General features: G+C 41.2%; 3 protein-coding genes across 9 annotated transcripts; 1 reads left to right on the top strand and 2 right to left on the bottom strand.

Annotated features, from left to right (window-relative positions):
- Positions 1 to 1,482: 1,482 nt before the first annotated feature.
- Positions 1,483 to 2,726, bottom strand: LOC142959888 (odorant receptor 131-2-like). The gene has a single exon (XM_076101392.1). The coding sequence runs from the start codon at positions 2,404 to 2,406 to the stop codon at positions 1,483 to 1,485; it is 924 nt and encodes a 307-aa protein (XP_075957507.1). The 5' UTR covers positions 2,407 to 2,726.
- A 5,176-nt stretch (positions 2,727 to 7,902) lies between these two features.
- Positions 7,903 to 20,941, bottom strand: LOC142959825 (protein phosphatase methylesterase 1-like). 6 transcript variants are annotated; one of them, XM_076101306.1, is made up of 15 exons: positions 20,084 to 20,941; positions 18,779 to 18,824; positions 11,639 to 11,708; positions 11,253 to 11,337; positions 11,043 to 11,100; positions 10,723 to 10,774; positions 10,108 to 10,262; positions 9,834 to 9,924; positions 9,528 to 9,593; positions 9,321 to 9,444; positions 9,097 to 9,226; positions 8,869 to 8,913; positions 8,679 to 8,743; positions 8,469 to 8,536; positions 7,903 to 8,305 (listed from the first exon to the last, which is right to left on the bottom strand). In XM_076101306.1, the coding sequence occupies exons 1-15, from the start codon at positions 20,105 to 20,107 to the stop codon at positions 8,302 to 8,304; spliced, it is 1,083 nt and encodes a 360-aa protein (XP_075957421.1). In that variant the 5' UTR covers positions 20,108 to 20,941; the 3' UTR covers positions 7,903 to 8,301. The 6 variants fall into 6 exon arrangements, with proteins under 6 accessions (XP_075957421.1, XP_075957422.1, XP_075957424.1 ...); XM_076101307.1 differs by having other exon boundaries at positions 20,093 to 20,940; XM_076101309.1 differs by lacking the exon at positions 18,779 to 18,824 and having other exon boundaries at positions 11,253 to 11,343; positions 11,613 to 11,708; positions 20,093 to 20,931.
- LOC142959826 (dicarboxylate carrier UCP2-like) lies at positions 12,459 to 19,692 on the top strand. Of its 2 annotated transcripts, XM_076101311.1 has the most exons (7): positions 12,459 to 16,658; positions 16,746 to 16,829; positions 17,463 to 17,916; positions 18,012 to 18,209; positions 18,312 to 18,413; positions 18,530 to 18,710; positions 18,803 to 19,692. In XM_076101311.1, the coding sequence occupies exons 3-7, from the start codon at positions 17,475 to 17,477 to the stop codon at positions 18,915 to 18,917; spliced, it is 1,038 nt and encodes a 345-aa protein (XP_075957426.1). In that variant the 5' UTR covers positions 12,459 to 16,658; positions 16,746 to 16,829; positions 17,463 to 17,474; the 3' UTR covers positions 18,918 to 19,692. The 2 variants fall into 2 exon arrangements, with proteins under 2 accessions (XP_075957426.1, XP_075957427.1); XM_076101312.1 differs by lacking the exons at positions 12,459 to 16,658; positions 16,746 to 16,829 and having other exon boundaries at positions 17,444 to 17,600; positions 17,709 to 17,916.
- Positions 20,942 to 20,999: the final 58 nt, after the last annotated feature.

Consider the following 20,999-nt stretch of genomic DNA (forward strand, 5'->3'; position numbering starts at 1 on the left):
CTGGAAATATCAACCTGCAAAAATAATTGTAAACTGACTACATGATGAAAATGTGTTAACAAGATGTAAAATGTAGTTGGCCTGTAGGTAGTGCCTAAGACCTAAACCAAAATGTGGTGTTAATTGGCTCAGCTCTACATCATCAAGCTTTGAATTGCATTGATCAGTCTGAACTGTATACTTTGTCAACCTCAGCTGGACTTTAAGTGTTTGCATAAACCACAGAAACTAGAAGAGTCCATTTGAAACAACCCGCGTGGTTTTCTCAACTTTCTAAGTGGAAATTTCTTCAAGGATCCTCGTTCACAAGACTTATGTGCTTTCAAAACATACGTCCGAGGAGATTACTTTTAATGTTTTTATGAATTACTTTTGTTGTCCACACTTTTCTTATTGCCAACATAACATTGAAATACAGAAAACCTAAAATCATGTGTTAATGCTATGCAAATATTTCTAGTGTGAAGATACAAACACAAGGATTGCATTTTCACAACATCCAGCATGCTTTATTGGCGTTAAAGTCAAAGTATAACTGAAGCTGACAGGAGTTTTAGCAGGTCATGGACATGTTTACACAATTACATTCCAGTGTGTACAAAGTAATGTCAATCAAACAAAATACAAAAAGTAAATAAATTGAATAAAATCAAAAGAGGAAGTTATGACACAAACATTTTGTTATATTTTTCATAGTTCTATCACTGATACTAAAAAAACCAAAACAATCATACTGTACATGGATTATTCATTTCATGTTGTATTATGTTCATGTCATATATATTGTGTCTTTATGCATTAACAGCAAAATGGTGTATGAAAAAAAAAGATTGTGTGGTTTGAAACAGTCAATTCTTTAGGAAATCATGTTTGTTTCATTACATGATTTGATCATCATTTTTGAAAGAGCTATTTACTTAAATAAATGTATTTAGATATCAGCATAAAATGTGCAAGTAAGTCGTGGAGGGAGATTATGAATCTTATTTAACACAACAATGTGTCATCATGTATGTGATCAAATCTCTGTCAGCTTCTTAGTGTGTACACATGTGATTGATGTGTTTTATTTATACAACTTTCACTAGAAAGGGAGTATTGATGGTGAAATTGACTTGTATGCAACATGTAATGGCTCTTGATGTGAGGAAGTGATTGAAAAGCTGCTGCACTTCTTTTTCTTTGTAATCAGTACATTTCCAGTTCAACATAAGATTCATAGACATGATTTTAGACTTTGCAGCTCTTTGAGAAAATAATTGCTATTTGCAGTATGTACATAAAGTTTTTACATCAGTTTAGAGAGAAGGGTTTGAACCACACTAATCTGAATGTGATACAATTCATCATACACTTTTTCATACGCTAAAGATAATCACACAAAGAAACAAACTTGCTTACTACAAATATAATTTGCCATTTCTACTCGACACGAATGTGCAAGCAAACAAAAATATCATAACACAATTACTGTAATAGAAATCAAGACTTAGGAAATGTCTTGATAGTGGTTCTGAGGCCAAACGTGAAATAGTATAGGAAGACAGGTCTGAAGGCGTGATCTCTGAGGCCATATATGAGCGGGCTCAAACACTTAGGGAAAATGATAAGACATAAAAAGAGAACATACTGAATGTGAACGGCGATAGCCGGATTTATCTTCCACGGGTTGACGTAGTTTATCATATTAAAGAGAGTGGAGGTGAGACACAGGCATAACTGAATCAGATGCAAAAGCATTGTCTTTTGGGGCTTGCTGGAGTAACGGTCACTAGAGGCTGACTTCACAGTAATCATGACAGCAATGTATGTGTAGATGGAAACCATGCCCACTAATACAAAACATGCGATGGTGAAGCCCTCGTTTACAGTGGAATAAATTTGTAGCTGGAAGACGTGTTTGTGGCAGATCCTTAGCACAGTGAAGCCTGTACTCTCCAGACTAATATATAGCAAGAGCTGCGTGAAAAAGTCGAAAGAGGCAAATGTCCACATAAGAGCAATGGCCACTCCTGTCATCCTGGTGGTGACAATATTGGCATGCCTCAGTGGAAAACAAATGGCAACATACCTCTCCAAAGACATCACAGCGAGGTTGAGGGGTGATAGTTTAAAAGTGATGGCTGCGAATGCTGTGATAAGAATACAAACAAAGCTCATCATTCTGACCATGGTCACGGCAAGGATGTACAGCACGATTGTCACAAGAAGCTGCAGAGAGTCAGCGAGGAGCAAATGACCAAACAGAATGTAGCGGGGAGACTCCAGGAGGAGAGGCTTGCTCAGCAAGGCAAACAGCATGACGGCGTTTACGTACAGAAAGAAAAGACATGGCAGGACAGACAGCAGCACTTTGACTGGCTTCTGAAACAGCATGTCCTGGGTAACCTCTGTTGTGTTATTCATGACCGCTGCTTCATGCAGCGTCTGTAAAGGCACAATAATACATAGACATAATCACATCTCACTGATCCTTAATCAACGTTATATGAGCAGTCCTGAATCTTTAAAGCCTGTTTAGAATGATTTTGTCAAATATTATCTTAAATAAGCATGTTGGCCTGAAAAAAAGTCACAATTTCAGTTAATAAAAATAAAGACATAAAAATAAACATTTCAGAAATACATATAACCCTATGAAGTTGACAAACAGATCGAGACACATTACTCACATATTACTGATTGGGACTTCATTTGACAATGAAGGTTTGTGGAAGAAATCTGAAGATTGAATCAACCTCCACTACATCATGTCCTTTTTGTACAAGTAATCTATGCCATGACATCATCACCTGTGTCAGTTTAACCAATCAAAGCTCTGCATTTTCTTTTTTTCGAAGGAGAGTTTGAAAAGTTGTGAAAAAGTGCACAGAAATTCAACCAGGGGTTTCTAAATGGACATTTGTGACTGCTTGAAATTGCATGACAAGCAATAAAGTACCTTTCATACTGACTCTTTACCTTCAGCAGCCTGGTGAAGGTTGAGCTGGAAATATCAACCTGCAAAAATAATTCTAAACTGACTATATGATGAAAATGTGTTAACAAGATGTAAAATGTAGTTGGCCTGTAGGTAGTGCCTAAGACCTAAACCAAAATGTGGTGTTAATTGGCTCAGCTCTACATCATCAAGCTTTGAATTGCATTGATCAGTCTGAACTGTATACTTTGTCAACCTCAGCTGGACTTTAAGTGTTTGCATAAACCACAGAAACTAGAAGAGTCCATTTGAAACAACCCGCGTGGTTTTCTCAACTTTCTAAGTGGAAATTACTTCAAGGATCCTCGTTCACAAGACTTATGTGCTTTCAAAACATACGTCCGAGGAGATTACTTTTGTTGTCTACCCTTTTCTTATTGCCAATATGACACTGAAATGCAGAAAACATAAAATCACGTGTTAATGCTATGCAAATATTTCTAGTGTGAAAATGCAAACACAACACTCTGGCTTTAAACTCAAAGTATAACCGAAGCTGACAGGAGTTCTGTTTCATCCTTCCTGACCGCCAGAGGCAGTGCTTAACACTGGATATCTTTTGTCTCGCGCACGCGCTGGTCGAGTCTTTATATCAACAAAGTCACCTGTGACCTCGGATGACCCCCGAAGGCTATAAGTTCCGGTGTCATCCTAAGATCAGTCCTTTTTCATCTTCTCGCTTATGCAGGCTAACTACAAATGGTAGCATAAGCTTAAACTAAAATATGTCTACGATCAAGACTTATTGGAGCTTGTTGCTGTAGCCTTGTGACCCCCTGTCGGAGTTGCGGATATCTGTCCCTGACCATCAAGCCCCGGACTGGGGGACGCTCCTATCATCGGTCATTCACCAGTCTCATAAGGGCCACCTAAAACGTGAACAGCAATCGGTGAGATTGACCAACATTGTTTTCTATAACCGTTTGTTTGTTTTCCACGGTTGGCAGAGCGCTCCCGCTCTAGCTAATCGAGTGGCGTGCTAACGAGAGCGTAAAGTTGTACACTGTCAGGCCACCCTTCACAGTGAGCAGAGTGTCCCCGCTCAGGCTAACTTAGTGAGATGCTATTTAGACTAAATCGATATTGAGATTGTGTCCATTGATTGATTATACATTACGGATTTCAAAGTTAGCAGAGTGTCCTCGCTCAGGCTAACTTGGTGGGACGCTAGCTAGACTAAGCCGACAGTGGGATTGTGTCCATTGACTCTGTAACATTACGGCTGTCACAGTTAGCAGAGTGTCCTCGCTCAGGCTAACTGGTGGGACACCAATAACTACAGCGACTGTCCTAGTGAAGTGTGTCCTTACTCCCCTCTCACTGACTGTCCCCTGCCTGTTCTCTCAACATTCAGCGGAGCGCTCCTGCTCAGACTGACTTAGTAGCCTGCATCACTAGTGGACTCGTGGCCATGTTTAACTCTCTCGGCTGTAGGACCTGAATGGCTCCTCTTCCGCCTGAGGACGGCCATGACCTCTGCCCCGCTTGCCTTGGCCTCGAGCATCTGAGGGATGGCCTCTCGGAGAACCCATGCATGAACTGCGGCATCATGCCTCGCGCAGTAAGGTGTGCTAGGCTGGCCAAGGTGGAACACCTGATGGGTGAGGTCGACGTCCCTCTGTCAGGGCAGCTGAATCCAGCCCAACCTACCCATTCCATGCCGGGCCACAGAAGCAGCAGAGGTTCCCTTCAAGAGGGCTAAGTCCGCCATGCTGTCTGGCTCTCGTTCCTCGGCTCATAGTTCTTATGAGGGGGCAGTCGATAGCTCCATGGGGTCTGTCATTCGAATGGTGCTGGGACGCCTGCAGTTGGATACACAGCAGCCAGAACCTCCGCCTGCGAGTGCCTTCTTGAGGTGCGTTCCCGCCCCTGCCACCTTTTCTGTTCCTCTCTCCGAAGAATATCTGAGTGAGTTGCATGCATGCTGGAGCGACACCAGGCCTCTCTCCCGTCTTACATCAGATGGCCGAACCCTAGCGGCCTGCAGGATGCGGCAAAATTTGGCCTTGACCGTATACCAGCCATTGAGCCGACTATTGCGTCCTGCATAGTTTCCCCTGAGGAGACTCTGAGGTCCGCTGCCAGGTGCCCTCGACCCCAATGTCGGGTCACAGATGACCTGCTCTCCAGGGCTTACGACACAGCAGCGCGTATGGGCCGTATCGGCAACTCCCTCTCTCACCTCATGCTTGCCCTCTCAGCTTCTCTGCAGCAGGCTGCTTTCGACACTTCCGTCACCAACCTCAGTGATGCTTCACTGCAGGCATTTGCGCTCATGTCGAGGGAACTCAGGCATCTGATGTCCACCCTGGTCCGGACACGCCTCCAGGTTTGGCTGGCGCAGTCACCCCTGTCGGAGACATGTAGGAGGACCCTCCGTACTGTCAATGTTCTAGAGCTACAGGCCGTGCACCTAGCGCTCAAACACTTCCTGCCATACTTGAGGGGAAAGCATGTGCTTGTCCGGTCTAACAACACCTCTGCTCTGTTTTCACATAAACCATCAGGGGGGCACCAGATCTGCAAAGTTACTACGGGTGTCCCGCTACTTGGGTGGCCCCTCGCCTGACCAGCCTTCGGGCAATGTATCTACCAGGAGAACGGAACCTGGTCGTGGATTTTCTCTCCACAACCCTCCACCGGGGGAGTGGCGGCTTCATCCAGACGTGGTACACAGCATCTGGGGCCTCTTCGTCAGGGCAGAGGTGGATCTCTTTGCCTCGGAGAGGTCGAATCACTGCCCCCACTGGCACCATCTACCCATCTGCAGTACGAGAACAGGTGGAAGCAGTTTTCTGACTGGTGTGCGGTTCAGAACAGGGACCCGGTACAGTGCCCCGTGCCTGCTGAACTTGAGTTTCTGCAGTCCCTCCTAGATAAGGGCCAGTATCCCTCTACTCTGAGGGTATACGTGGCCGCTATTTCATGGCAGCATGCTAAGGTCGACAATGACACAGTAGGGAGCCACAGGCTGGTGTCCCTCTTCCTAAAAGGGGCTCTGCGATTGCGTCCCACGAGCGCCCCGAAGGCCCCCTGCATGGGACCTACCCTTGGTACTGAACACCCTCTATGCTTGCCTCCGTTTGAACCCCTGGCACGGGCAGAGCCGAGATGACTGTCAGCCAAAATGTTTTTTCTCCTTGCCATCGCTTCAGCTAAACGTGTAGGCGAGCTGCATGCCCCTTCGGTCAGTGAATCATGGGGCACCCCTCACAGGTAGACATTACTCCACTATATCCTTACATAGCAAATAGTTGTTTGATACTATATCAATGCCCTGAATGTGTATGTTGCTCCTTATACAAATTGAATTCAACTTAAAAAATATTAAGGTTTTGGTAAAAACTTAGAGAATATTGCCTAATGAATGTGAAATGTATCTACTGCAAGTATAAGATTTGTCATGTAACTCAAAAATGTATTATGCATAAATAAGACGGGGCAGTGACAAAACAAATGCATAACACACAGGAGTTTGAAGATATGCTGTCATAAACATAACTGTTATAAGGACATTTTGACCAATTAGTGGTGCTAGATTAAGTTAGGGCGTTGTTGCAAGAAGTTTTTTAGACCCAGCAACAGGTTGAACTAGTTTCAACAGTGATTCTGTGTACCCGGCCTCATAAACACAATATCGCAACTTAAGAAAATTGTAGTTACTATACAGGAAGAAAATACAGAATTTGATTATTGACAGTATATCTGTGGCACTGTACTGGATTATTTAAAAGGTTTCATCTTCTCCAGCCACTTGTAAATTCTGCACTTTTCTGCTTTAACTTTATCCCATACATGCTTTTAAGACCTTGCTGAAAATGTTTATTGAGTACAGAATATTAATCGTTAGGCTCAAAATGAGGCTTCCAAAAGAACTTCTGTTCAGAACAACATGCCAACTTTGTTTACAGATTCACATCTCATAATGACCTCTGTGACTAATTCTTTAGAGGACAGTCATTAATAATTCAAATATTTATGTTGCACATAATTGCAATACATCTCTAAGTGTGTTGATCCATGGAGGGACAATTAAAACCTGCCTTTCATTCCCTGGAGTGAATCAGGCTCAATGAAGAAAAACACATCACCTTCTTAAAGTTTAGAAAACTTTTTGTGAACAAAGTGCAGGAGAACAGGTCTGACTTTCCCTATTTAGGGTGGTGTGGAGAAAGAAATGCATTATAAAACTGCAAGTTGCAAATGTTCAAAATTGTGAAAAAAATAATATAAATCATATTTTATTCAGATAGGGACATGAGAACTCAACATGTAAACACCAACAAGGGTACTCAGGTGTTCAACATCATTCTTTACAACACTCATGGTTATTAAATGTTCATTAGAACATTGCTTCATCTTATAAAGAATAATCATAAAATAATGTTCATATTTTCTATTTAAAAAAGGCAACATAACTGATTTTAATCTTCAACTATAATACTAACACATTACATTTTAGATGATTTTGTAGCGTGAGAGCGTTTCCTTAATCTGGCAAATTGTTTGCGGCCTCCAGGCCAAAGTCACTGTCTACTAGTCATGCGTTAACTATTCACTGAAGAGGAATTCAAATGTGGACTGGACACCAGAGTTTTATTCAACAGATTTCATGTAAAACAAACACTTAAACCATGAAGTGGGACTGCAAAAAAAGACTTGAGGCCGAGGAGATCTTCCCTAAACCAAACTCTGGTGTCAGCTACAGACGCTTTTCAAGTAGTACTTGAGCAAAACACACGCTGCCTTCTAAACCGCAGTGAGTGGAAACTGGGCTTTATCTTTCACCTTAAGACTCAGAAGCTGTCCCAACAGTGTGATTTGGGAGTTTAAATGTGTGTTATAATATTTGGGTGCTGCAGCATACGCAAGAGTGTAAAAGAGATGATGGAAAACTAAAATAAATACTCAAACTACCACAATTAAAATGATCACAATGTCCTTTTATTACATTTACCAAATATACAAGCATGGGTGACATTTTAGCTGCATCGATCTTAAATCATTGTTGGAATTCAAACATTACAAACATATTAAGAATGATGCAATCACTCAAAATAAAACTTCAAACAAGGAGCGCATTACTTAAAAAATATATTGTGAAGGAAAAATCAAATCCCAGTGTTTTAAAACAGAAATAAGGCAAAGCTCAAAGGCAAATTATCTACATTACAAAAGCAACAGAATAATAATAATAATAATAATAATAATAATGCTTGTTGTATTTTCTTTAATTTGCTGTTAAATTGTACAAGGATGTGGATGAATCTTGAAATATTTCCTCTATGGTCGCTGGCTGAATATAGACTGAAAAACGGAAATTAGCTGCGGAGAGAGTATTACAAAATGATTACACAAAATATTAAATTATATTATATAATCAATGTGTGTCATTCTGTGAAACTGGCTGTTAAAATTCTCTTATAATTCTACACAAAAAGTATGTAAAATTGTCATCATTATGTTACATGTAATCAGTTTTACTTACCACAGGTATCCTTCCTTAAAGTCAGTGAATTTGTGCCGGACCATAAATGTTGCTAGAGCATCTGCTACCTAGCAACAGATGACAGAGGACTACGTTACTGAATCTGGATCAAACGGGTGACAGCTGAACATACGCAAAACAAAGCAGACCTGTCAACTGAAATAAGAAGCGATACTAAAAACAGGATGTGTTCGGGCAAACACCCCTTACTTTTTCCGGTGCGTCCTCATGGACAGCATGACCGCACTGAGGGAGGACCTGCATCTGAAACTTCCCTGAGAACAAACAGTGAGATTGTGGATATATCTGAGGTCCGTGTATTCTACTGTACTACAAAAATCACATGCGGCGGGAAAAAAAATGGTAAACTCTGCAGAAAATCTCGGTTTGTCCTTCTTACCTTGCATCTGTCCAATAGTAAGGTCTTTGTCAAGCCTGTCCACTCCTGTACAATGGAGTACATCAGGGGTGAAATTGTGCGGTGAATGGTAAAATTGCTTGGAATAAAAATCATTTGTATTCATCCAAACTAGTGGGACTGCCCTGAAAGTCCATCAAAACTGCCTATCTAGACACTTTTTTTTTTTTTTGTATCTGGAGTACCAAATAATGTCGTGAGAGATCTAACCTGCGAGCAGGAGCAGTTTTGGCACAGGGCAGGTGAGAAAGAGGGCAGACAGGCCTCTGAACCAGCCCTCCCAGTATTTTTCCGTCTTTGACAGCTCTACTCGCCAGGTGAAGATACTTTCCTTTTTTATCTGTATGGAAGGAATCAACCCTTTAGGTACGTTCCAACCTCTCACAAACACATAGACGCTACAGAAGAAAGACAAATAGTCAGAGAGACAAAACCTCTTGGTCGTCCTCCTTCATCCTTTTCTTGTTGGACTCTTCCTCCACCTCTTCCTCCTCTTCCTCTTCTATTATACCTTCAATGCTATTAGACACAGCTGGACTGCTGGTGGATTCCTCACATCTGTGAATATCGGAACAGAAATGAACATAGAGCAACAAACCATGCGGGACTCAACCTACAGATGAAAGACCGAGTGGACATACTTCTTCACCTGGCCTCCCATTGACACTCGTGCTGACTCCATGTTTCGGATCTGGCCACTCTTCACACTGAAAGCAAAGGAGAAGACATTTTTCAGACACTTATTAAACTACTATTAGAATAAGAATGGATGCAATTAAAACTGGACAATCAAAGCAGTGAAATGCTTTTAAAAAAGGCTGCTATTGGTTTTAGTAAAGAAATGTTTATGACACCGTTTGTTGACATTAACCAAATTGCAGAGAAGTACAATTTGGTTCAATCACACATCAAAGCTGCAGCAGTATCACAGACTGTCTCGTGATTACCTCCACTCAATGGCGTTCTCCAGAGATTTAAACGTCTTTGGGCGACTTCTGAGGAAATTCTGCATACTGTTCAAAGCATCCATTGCTGTACCTGAGTGCAACAGACAAATACTATGTGTCATTAATACACTGAGCTCTTTTGATATGATTTCATTATGAACATTCATCGTATGAATTCACTGCTAATTTAAAGTAGTAAAATCAACCTGTTATTTGGTCAACAAGAGTCATAAATTGCAAAATATCCATCTAGTATAGTGGAGCGAGCACTTACCTTCTACAACGTCAATGACACAGAGGCCAAGCAGGGATGGTACATGATTGGCAGCGGCGGTGTGAACTGCAATGGCCCCACCCATGCTGTGACCAATAATCATGATCGGAGGAGGGTTCTCGCCATACAGCACCTCCACCACTTTGCCAATGTCCCTTTTGAAGAAAGCAAGGATAACCTGTTAATGGTGTTCCATTTCTACTACGCATCAGTGTTTCTGAGAATACAGTCTAAAACCTCGAGACAGAGCGTATTTAACAATTATTTGATTTCTACCACCACAAGAACCCAACAAACTCTCCAAATCTCTTTCTCCCTCCTGGACTGAACTGTGAAAGCAAGACCATGTAAGGATGCACCAAAACATTCCCGGCCTTTAGGTGGGAAGCTGTAGAGATCAGAGCTGACTGTGTGCGTGACTTGATACTCCTGACTGTCCCGCAAATCTGCAGACGATCGCTGCCCCCTCTGGCTTCCCATTATTTTCTGTGATTCCAGGCAAACGCTTTTTAGTGTGTATAGAGCATATGTGGTTCTCACAGATTCCAGTGTCTGGTTCAACTACACACACACACACACACACACACACAAACACACACACACACAACAACTTACTTTGCCATCGTGTCCGCAGAGAGATCATCAGGATTTTTCACTTTGGTGTCGCCTGCAGGTAATGAGAGAATTAAATGTCATCATTTGCCGCTGCTTTATTTCATCACTCTACGTCATTGCAATACTAAACAAAAATTAGAATCGTCTTCACAAACAATGTTACGGGTATGTTACATTTATTACAGCATGCAAATGATGAGCTGAAAGTATCAGGATGCAGTGATCAACCTGTTGTACACAGACTCACAGGATGTCTATATGTGCATATACTGTTGCAACACATTATTCAAAGGGGATTGATAATGACTACACATATTTACCATGAGCTCGAAGGTCCATAGCCACCACCCTGCAGTTGATCCTGCTAAATATGACAGCCTGCCAAAACACATACGGAAACCATTGAAATCTAACAGTGTACAGCAAACATGCTGAAATAAAAGAGCAGCTCCACAACTATTCCACATAATGTTCCAATTAATATCAAAGTTAAGAGGTGATAGAGTTTCTGTAACAGTCACTATGCTCACAGTGAACACTGCCCAGGAGAGCGCAGAGTGTCCTCCTCCATGAAGCAGAAGCAGCACCGGACCGTGGGCACCGCTGCAGTAAATTCTGAAAATGTTCAAGGTGGTCAAGGAAATCGAGACCAGAGCTGTGCCGGTTACAAGATAAGTAGATGCTGCTGAAAAGAGAATAAACATTGATTGTATAAACTGCTTACCTTCTATACTAAATTGAAGTTAGATGGCACACTGGTGTAAAGAAGTAGCTCAATCTGAAATGACCTAGTTGGATTTGAATGCTCTGGGTGATTGTCACACCAAAGTCTCAATAATTCATGCGTATCTTTTTTTGTTTTTGGACAAACACAAGCAGCATTCAAGGATATATCTTTGCCATTTTCATTTTCCACCTCAACATCTTCCATGGTTTCAAAGTACTGACTCCAGGACAGGGGGGAGAAATCTCGCTTTCGTCCAGGTCTGTAAAAAAAAAAGAAGAAGAAAGAAGGACGAGCGAAATGTAAACCAATCCCATATTGCAGCAGGATTATTAGAAGACACGGTGCACGACATCTTTGAGAAGCACAAGCTGGCTCTCTGACACTAGTTGTTTTTTCAAACTGTCAAATGCTGTATCATTGAAGAGAAAAATGGCCCGTATAGATAAAAGATTATGATGAGACCAGATTATTTAAATGCCATGTAAGCAATAAATTGAGAAACCACAATTCACTGTTGACTGCTTCATTTATCATCTTCACCTCAGACGTACAGCACTCCAATGCTCCCCTGGCTGCTGGCTAGTTATTTGACAGGAAAACAGAGACCGAGGACTTTTCAAAAAAGTTAATGTTTTAGGGTTTGTGATCTAACAAACGCAAAACCAAGCTCATACAACTATTGTAACGAGAACAATAAACAAGCCCTGACCTTACAAAGGAGGTGTAAGTGGACCCTGGAGGTGGCCCAGCTGGATCTGTTCACAATCAAATCTAACTAGCATACAATTTCGTTGTATGTGTATACAACGTTATAATGCGTAGGTTGTATTCCAACTCTTCGGGTTAAATTGCATTGCATCCTCCGCTGTTGGTCAAAACTCTGGAAGCAATAGCTAGGTTAGCTAGCTAACGTTAGCTGTAAAGATACGAGTCCAACGTAACAGAGAGCCACTGACGTGATGGCGTATAGTAAAAAGATAACGTTAGACAGCCAGCAGAGTTGACAGCATGCTATTAAGACGTTAGCTGAGCTAACTCACCCCATTTTCATTTTGGAGCTGGACCCGAACCCCCCTGCCATAGGAGGTCTGGAGGGTAGCAGGTTTAAATGCAACTGTTTCTCCATGTTGTCGAAAGCGGGGTCGGTCTCCTGCAGGAACTGTTTAATGCGACCTTCCTTCTCTTTCGCAGCATATGATATTGTTTTTTTTAAACCTGCACCGACGCTAGCCAGGCATTGGATATATTTCTCCGACAGGCTAACGGTTAGCGCTTCTTCTTCTGCTGCTGTGATTATTTTTGGTCGGCCTCTTCTTCTACGATTTTATTTCTTAGTAGCGTGGCACGGAACTCGTAAAGCATTACTGCCATCTATTGACTACTACTACACATCAGTGGTTTACGACATGTTATTGTTTGCCCGCTGAAGATTGGGAAAGATTGCATAGTAGAAACAAACCATGTTTCATCATTTATTTAAACCAAATAGCAGCGAGCTTCTTTTCTGCACATGCACAATCTGTCTGAGGAGAGAAGTGAGAACATTTCAAGAGATAAAAACTCACTTCAAAAAGATTTCACATTCCCTCAGCTGAAGTTAACTTTTCAACAGATGCTGTAATCTTCCCACATTATCACAAAGCTAAGAAACTACTACACACAAGCCAGAGCACATATCAGGATAATGTTATATCCTGTATCTTACATCAGCCTAATATTGAACACAAGGTGGCACCAGCACACTCTGCACAGTGCCTTCTGTAGCTCTGGAGAAGCTTTGTCAAGTCTGAAAAAAGAACTGGTGATGTCATCAAAACATAAATAATAGGTGTGGAGTTTGAAAGATGGGAGTGCCAGGCAGGGCGGGTCTAATGAATCACGCCATTGAATTGCTTCTTGGCAAATGTAGTTTCTTTAGAGATGAGGGGCAAAGGTCAGGATATTTTGGCCTAGCTGCATTAAAGACAATTCATTTTGTTTTGGAAAATTGTGTCTCACACAAGTCCATTAAGTTTTTGGTATTGTATCCTAAACCAATGGAGAACCCTTAGAAGAGGCTTGTTAATTTGTGGACAAAACAAATATAAGTGCAGTGCAGAAGAGTGTCTTCCCTGCTGGCGACTTCTTGAGGAATATCTAATAATAGTAATACTAATAATAATGGTTAGGAAAAAAGCAGCAGGTGTTTCGGTGTGGTTATCACGCACGGAACTGCAGATTTATGAGTACTAAAGTTGCAGATTAAGTCCTGTATTGTGTCATTGTTATTCAATGGGAGACTTGTTGATTCAGTTACATAAAGAGTATGTTGAGACAGCTGATCGTCTACAGTTGCAGACTCGCTAATTTGATTGCGAGAGGCACAAGCGAGGACACAAAGAGGTGAATGTGAATAAGCTAGTTAAACATTGGGACAAAGATGCCTTCATCGATTGTGAGGAGGACTCAGGTGATAATCGTCTCCTTTGATCAGCACCGACACAATGCAGAAGGAGGGCAATGGTCACGACTTTGAGGTTACACCCTCTCAGCAACAAAATCCCCCCATAAATAAGCCTCCTATTTGAATAACAGTTTCCATTGTTGCTACCAAAATGCACATTCGGAAAAAAAAATAGCAACTTGTGAAGAACATTTATTGATTATTCAACTCAAATCCATTAGTTTGCTATAGAGTCTTTCTGTCCAACCATCTGATCGGATGGATGTTCCAGTTATTTCCAACAGAATGCATGAACCATGTACATATGTGGAGCATGTGGCCCATACTGTTCCTCGTGGACCACATTCAGATGGCAGATCATGTGTGTTCTCTGATGGTGAAAACATTTCATGGACAGATGCTTGAAGGCACTTTGACTTCAGCCATGGTTGTTATCAGTTCGACCAAATTCTGGGGTGATGGGATATTTGTCTTTTTGTTCTTTTTGAAATTTGGGTGAGATTTGTTTTTTTACGAGTTTTGATTTTGTTTGATTTAGATTACAGTAACATGTTTATAATGATGTAGATCGAATTTTGTTACATATTTTGGTGTAATATACTGTTTATTTCTTGTTAGCTTAATGATAGCCGTAGCCTATAAACATCCTGCACAGACAGACTAGATGTGTATCAGGCCCTGTAGCCATCATGATGTTAGGCTGGGTTCGTATTTTATTTGATGGCAATCACATCTGAATAGTTTTCTAATCAATGGAAGATCTTGAAACCTTCAAGGTTGGAATCTATTGAATTAACTCAGAGCCACAATGTGCAGATACTTTGTCTGTTTTTTCTAACTAAGCTCTCAGACGAACAATGCTAGTAAAATCTACGTATGAACAATTAGCAAACAGCTGAGTTGTTCCTGGTGCTGCCATTTGCTGTCTCGTGTCTTCACATGTGCTGTGAAATACTGCATGTCAAAATTCATTCCAAAAGCTTTTGACGAAGTTGATTGAAAACCCTAAAAGCATAAAGATGGTACAAATGGATGGGATTTGGTACTAAGCAAGTAATGATGATACTAAAAATATTAGGATTAAAAGCAACAATTTAACTCAAATAAATGTATTGGCAGTCTTGCTGGTTCCACTTCTTTCCTTCATCCCCTACCTAATTAGTTGAAATAAAGTTAAGACTGAATAAGGAAAACAAGCCATTTCACCTGCCACTAACCTCGCACTGACGCAGCGGCTGATTTATTTATAGTGTAATGGTCTTTATTTATAGTGTAATGGAGATTAGCTGTTTCACAGCACTGTTTCAAAGTTCGTGGTATTTAAAGTGCAGGCGTACAGAGTGGTCACGGGATTCTGCCTGCTCAGTTTAATTTTCAGAGACTGTCGGCGAGGTCACTGTAAACTGGTTGAAGCCGGAGCAGCAACTTGTTGACTGGGCTGACTGTACTTAAAGGTTATGCTCTCAGAAACCTCCTTTTAGGGTCAAGAAAGCAGGTGGTGAAAACCCCTCACTTCCTCTTCTGAACCATTATTAAGATTTAACAATGTCCCATCTTTGCCTTGCAAATTAGACAAGTAAAGAAAACAATGGATAAGTGCCTTTAATCTCTTTGTCCAAACACCTGTGCACTGTGGACACAATGTTCAATTTCCGTTTAAATATAGATAAGTTCTCACTTAAGTAATTTCTGCTGTATGCTTCATTTAAAAATAACACTATTACTAATGTTAATATTAATAATAATTTAAATATATTGGTGTATGGAATATGAATTAATTGTATCTGTACACAGTAGTGTCTATACATTATTGAAGTAGCCAGACACATGCAGCATCAAGATAAACAGATTCAGCATCGGTAAACGGGGGAAAAAACAGCTGTGCATGTCCCAATGTAAAGAAATATCACTGAAGTTTTGGGAACAGAACATCGTCTTGGCAAATGAAGCAGCAGGTGAAACATTAGACATGAGGAGACAGTTTTGCACAGTCAACCGCACGACACGACTGACGTCAGCTGGAATCCTGACCTAGAGCTGCTGTGGAAAGTCACATGTGTGGAGGCATGCACACGCAGCACTCCGACACTCGACTGCAAGTGCCTTCCCTCGTCCTCTCATTGGGTGATGCCTGTTTGCCTGAACAGATGCTAATGGCTGGAGTGATTACATACAGATGCTATGTGCGTCTACCCACCTTCGCTCACCGTATGGATTGGCTGAGAAGCATGGCGGTTCCTTTGCCTGGAACATTTTGTAACTTTAATACTTGCAGGGAGGAGGGATGAGGGAATTCCTAAAACTCCTCAACTAGTTTTGTATTTCGTGCGGGGCACTAAGTCCAAGGAAAGGATGTAGGACAAAAGTTATCCACCCTAGAGCTCTTATCAAATGCCCCCTGAAAACATTTAGGGAATCCAGACAGGCCTCTCTGTCTGATTGGCCACATATATCAACCAATAGAAACATGAAGTATGCTCCTCGACGTCAGTGTAGTAATACGAGCTGCTGTCCCCACATGTTTATGTGTGAAATGGTATGTAAACTTTAAGGTCTGGGTTTAAAGCTTGAATATATTCACGATAGTGTCAGCAAGTTTTACTGTGAAATTAGAAACAACATGAACATATTCTCAATGATTATATGTGCTCGTAGTGCGTGAGTGCGTTCCAGGCTACCATGATGACACTGTTAGGAACAGATCAACAAGTGCTCAGATGTCCTGCTGTGTCCCGCAGACTGGTAAACATGAGATATACATAACAGGTGGGTACAACTTGTCATGCTTTCCGACAGTCATGAGCAAAAGGTGCTTATATAATCAGCAGCTTCTTCTTATCCTTCAACATAAAGAGACGGGGACACAGAAGGGACTAACTGCCTCCAGGATTGTGTATTCTTTCTCTGAGCTGGATTACAACTTTCTTGGAAAACCATCTAGGTAAACTCTTACACAAAAATAACAGTAATTTAAAAAAAGAAACTGTATTCATGAGCTCAAACTCAACCTATGTCACTTGATATTTAGTTTAAAAATGAAACCAATGTAAATAAATATTGAAGTGCATCAACTATTAACAGTTTTGTACCTCTGATTAAGTTATACTGTATTACTCAGCTATCATAATGATACAGCTATTAATGACATGTGTGAAAACAACTATACAAACTCTCCTTGGATGGCAAGTACATGATAAATGTTAGTTTTTGAAGTGAGGGGTGGCATGCTGGCTGTCTCATTTCAAACAGCGTTTATGGCCCAATGCATTTCCACAACAGAACCGATTCTAAAGACCAGAGTACTTCTCGAAAAAACTTGAAGCTTACGGGCATGCGCAATTTTTGTTTTGCATGAACACATATTTTTTTTACACTCAAGTACAATCAGGTTTTACCTCAGTTTCTGTAGATATGTGGATGTTGTAATCAGAACAAACTGTGATGAAATGTGAGATGTGTGTGTCTGTCTTGAGCTGAGTGATGACTTTCTTTGGCGTATGTGGTTTGCTATACACAGGGGTCCTGGGGGAAAAATCATTAAGAGCAGATTTTTCTATTTATGTCATCAACCTAGACCTAGAAATGGTTGGCATCAAGCCCAAAGACGCGGTGCCCTCTGCGGCAGTTAAATTCTTCGGAGCAGGTATGGCGGGCTGCATTGCTGACCTCATCACCTTTCCATTGGATACCGCCAAAGTCAGACTACAGGTTAGAAGCAGGAGACACATTTTTTGTCTCCAAGTTTGCTCCAAATATGTCTTGATTAAGATTTGTCTAAACCTGTTAACAATCCTTGAATGTAATTTTACTGTCCAGATTCAGGGAGAGTCTCAGAAAGTTGAAGGGGCCAATGCGGTGAAGTATCGGGGAGTGTTTGGCACCATCACCACCATAGTGCGCACAGAGGGGCCCAGGAGCCTTTACAGTGGACTGGTGGCAGGACTCCAGAGGCAGATGAGCTTCGCCTCTGTCCGAATTGGCCTCTACGACTCCATGAAGCAATTCTACACTCGAGGCACTGAGAGTGAGTTGCATAACCTGAGTATCATTGCGTCATATAGGAACCAGGTGGTTTCTTTCCCGCTGCTTCATTGTGACTTAAATACTCATGATGCGCAGGTGCCGGGATTGTTACTCGGCTCATGGCGGGATGTACCACGGGAGCCATGGCTGTGGCTTTTGCTCAACCAACAGATGTGGTGAAGGTGCGTTTCCAAGCCCAGGTGCGGCTGGCTGACGGTGGGAGGAGATACAACAGCACCCTGGATGCCTACAAGACGATTGCCCGAACTGAGGGAGTACGGGGCCTTTGGAAAGGTGCTTGTCATGTTACATCTAATATATATATATGAAAAAAACATTATATCTGTTTCTTATCATGGTATCTAAGTAACTGTTCTCCTTTTGTTTTTTTTTAAGGTTGTATGCCCAACATCACCCGTAATGCGATTGTAAACTGTGCAGAGCTGGTGACCTATGACATGATCAAAGAACTCATCCTGAAGTATGACCTAATGACAGGTGTGGCGGAAAAGCAAAGAAATTATCGCAGAAACTGAAAATATTATTCCAATTTCTTACACTTCCAAATATCAAGTATTGTGGAAGAATGTGATTCAGCTTCTTTCCTCCTACAGACAACCTGCCGTGTCACTTCACGGCTGCCTTTGGTGCAGGCTTCTGCACAACGGTAGTGGCTTCTCCTGTGGATGTGATCAAAACGCGGTTCATGAATTCGGCAGACGGCCAGTACAGGAGCGCTACCAGCTGTGCTCTCACCATGGTGAAAAATGAAGGACTCAGCGCCTTCTATAAAGGGTAAACACACGCTTGCAGAGCGGTGAACCAAACCATGATAACAAAACCTTTTTGGGACACTTCCTTACCTTTCTTTCCTTTGTCTCCTTTAGGTTCATGCCTTCTTTCTTGCGACTGGGGTCGTGGAACATTGTGATGTTTGTGACATATGAACAAATTAAAAGAGGTATGACCAGGACACAGCAGTACTGGGAGTCGCCGCTTTGACCTCAGCTTGACTACTTTTTTAGACGGCACTGCACAGACACAACGGCCTAACCTTCACCACGATGCAGTGGTGACCCGGGGTTGGAAAAGGGTGTCATGAAGACTCGTGGCAGCGAGATGAAGCTCTACAACTTAAATAAACAGACTCTGAGAGCATCGTTGCAATAACAAAATGATGCAAGTATGAAGAGACATTTTATGGATTGTAAGGGAGAGCACCTCTATCAGAAAATGCTGATTGAGGAGTGAAAGACGGATGTGCAATTGTAATTCCACAGGGTTACTGTATGTTTGATCTCTTTTCCAGATACTGTATATAGGCTACTAAAACCTTGATCAGCTTGCTGTTACATAGCTTTGAAGATGGATGTTTACAAGAATGAACTGTGAGATAATGTGTACAATGTTACGGTGTCATTTTATTTGTTATTCAGGGTAGGTTTTCCCAGAGGGCAATAGATCAGTGACCATTTCCTTATGTTGCTTTCAGTTTTATGGTTTACAATGTTTACCATTGTTTGTATATGCGATCAGGGACTTATAGGTATATCATTGTGCTGTTCATTGTAAATAGCATGATTTATTGCTGGTCGATAAGTCATTAATATGTTGCAAACAGTGACAAATGATGCCAAAATGAATAAATGAAGTGCCATGTTTTTCTTTGTTTATTATTGAATTTTACTTTTATGTTTTTTGAGCTGTGTTACATCAGCCAACCCTGGAATACTGTTTAAAAAGTGTGATTAGATATAAATAAAATTTCATAAAGTGACTGAAGTGGAGTGATAAATTAGATTTAGATTCGATTACAGAAATCAGAGCATCTGGGGATCTAAGTGGGACAGTATTCAGTATGTGTAATTGTGGTAGAAATCAGCAGTATACACCGTCTCAAAGTCTTCGGGCAAATGAGAAAACTGCACAGGATTTACTTCACATGTTATAATTTGATGACTAAGGCAAGTTTTTCCAAAATCAGCCAGTAAGAGAAATTTATGAAATATTACAATTCAATTCATATTTGATAAAGAATATAGTGATTTGGGAAAGTAGACAGCAAAAAAATGGCTTCAAAACATGTCTTAGTCAGAACCTCTACATAACCCAAATAATAAACATACAAGTAGCTTAGTATTTAAGTATATTTGTGGAAGACTATTCACCTGACTTACAGTATATCTCCCCATCACAACACCTTCTTCTTGAATTATCAGTCTTCCAGAAAGAAAAACGAGTGGCTACATCCGATTGGAGAGGTGTTTGTGTCTGTGTTCACAGCAGAAAAGATCGGCGGACAAAAAATTCACTTATCTCAACATGTCAGATGGTGGTGCCTTGAAAGCAGAGCTGTAAAGATGAGATAACTTCTGACTAATAACTGAAAAAGAAAGCAAGGCCCTCAGCTTGCATTGGGCCTCTGAATAAATGCAGCTTTGTTTAGATGGCCTTCAGTTGTGCCCTGAATATTTCCAGAACACACTTGGGTCAGTCAGATTTACAGAGTCATCATACATGTAAAGAACATGTACCCCTTCATTCATAACATTGCATATGTTTCACATTATATGAATATTTTTTTTACAGCTTCAACAACTTAAACTAATAACTCAATGCTGCATTGTTTTACATAGCCCTGTTCATCAGTCATTGCATTAACAGGTCATAGATCACGTTTACAGAGACAAAGGGTCTGAACATACGGATCACATTTGGTGGGCTCTGTTCTATGCGTTTTTGGATAATCAGCATGACACAGCATTTTATTTCTCTCTGCGCTCCCTGTACTATGACATCATGTACAGACCTTAGATAACTGACGTAACAAAATTTGTATTAGCAAGTTAGAAAATCCAATCTTTTATTTTCACAAAACATTCACTTTGAGCCTGTCTAATCAGTCACAACCGCGCTTTTTACTGTTTGTTGTGACGTCGTTGTCGGTCCGAGGACACAACATAGAGGAAGCTTGATGATGAAGCCAAGAAGGCGGAGACAAAATATGTTCCAGCACATACAGAATCAGACAAACACAACCACAGGCTGTTTATCACGCAGGCAGGTTTACAGTCTTCCAGCAGG

Source organism: Anarhichas minor, unplaced genomic scaffold (assembly GCF_050575085.1).
Source record: "Anarhichas minor isolate MPS153535 unplaced genomic scaffold, ASM5057508v1 ptg000027l, whole genome shotgun sequence".
NCBI lineage: Eukaryota > Metazoa > Chordata > Actinopteri > Perciformes > Anarhichadidae > Anarhichas > Anarhichas minor.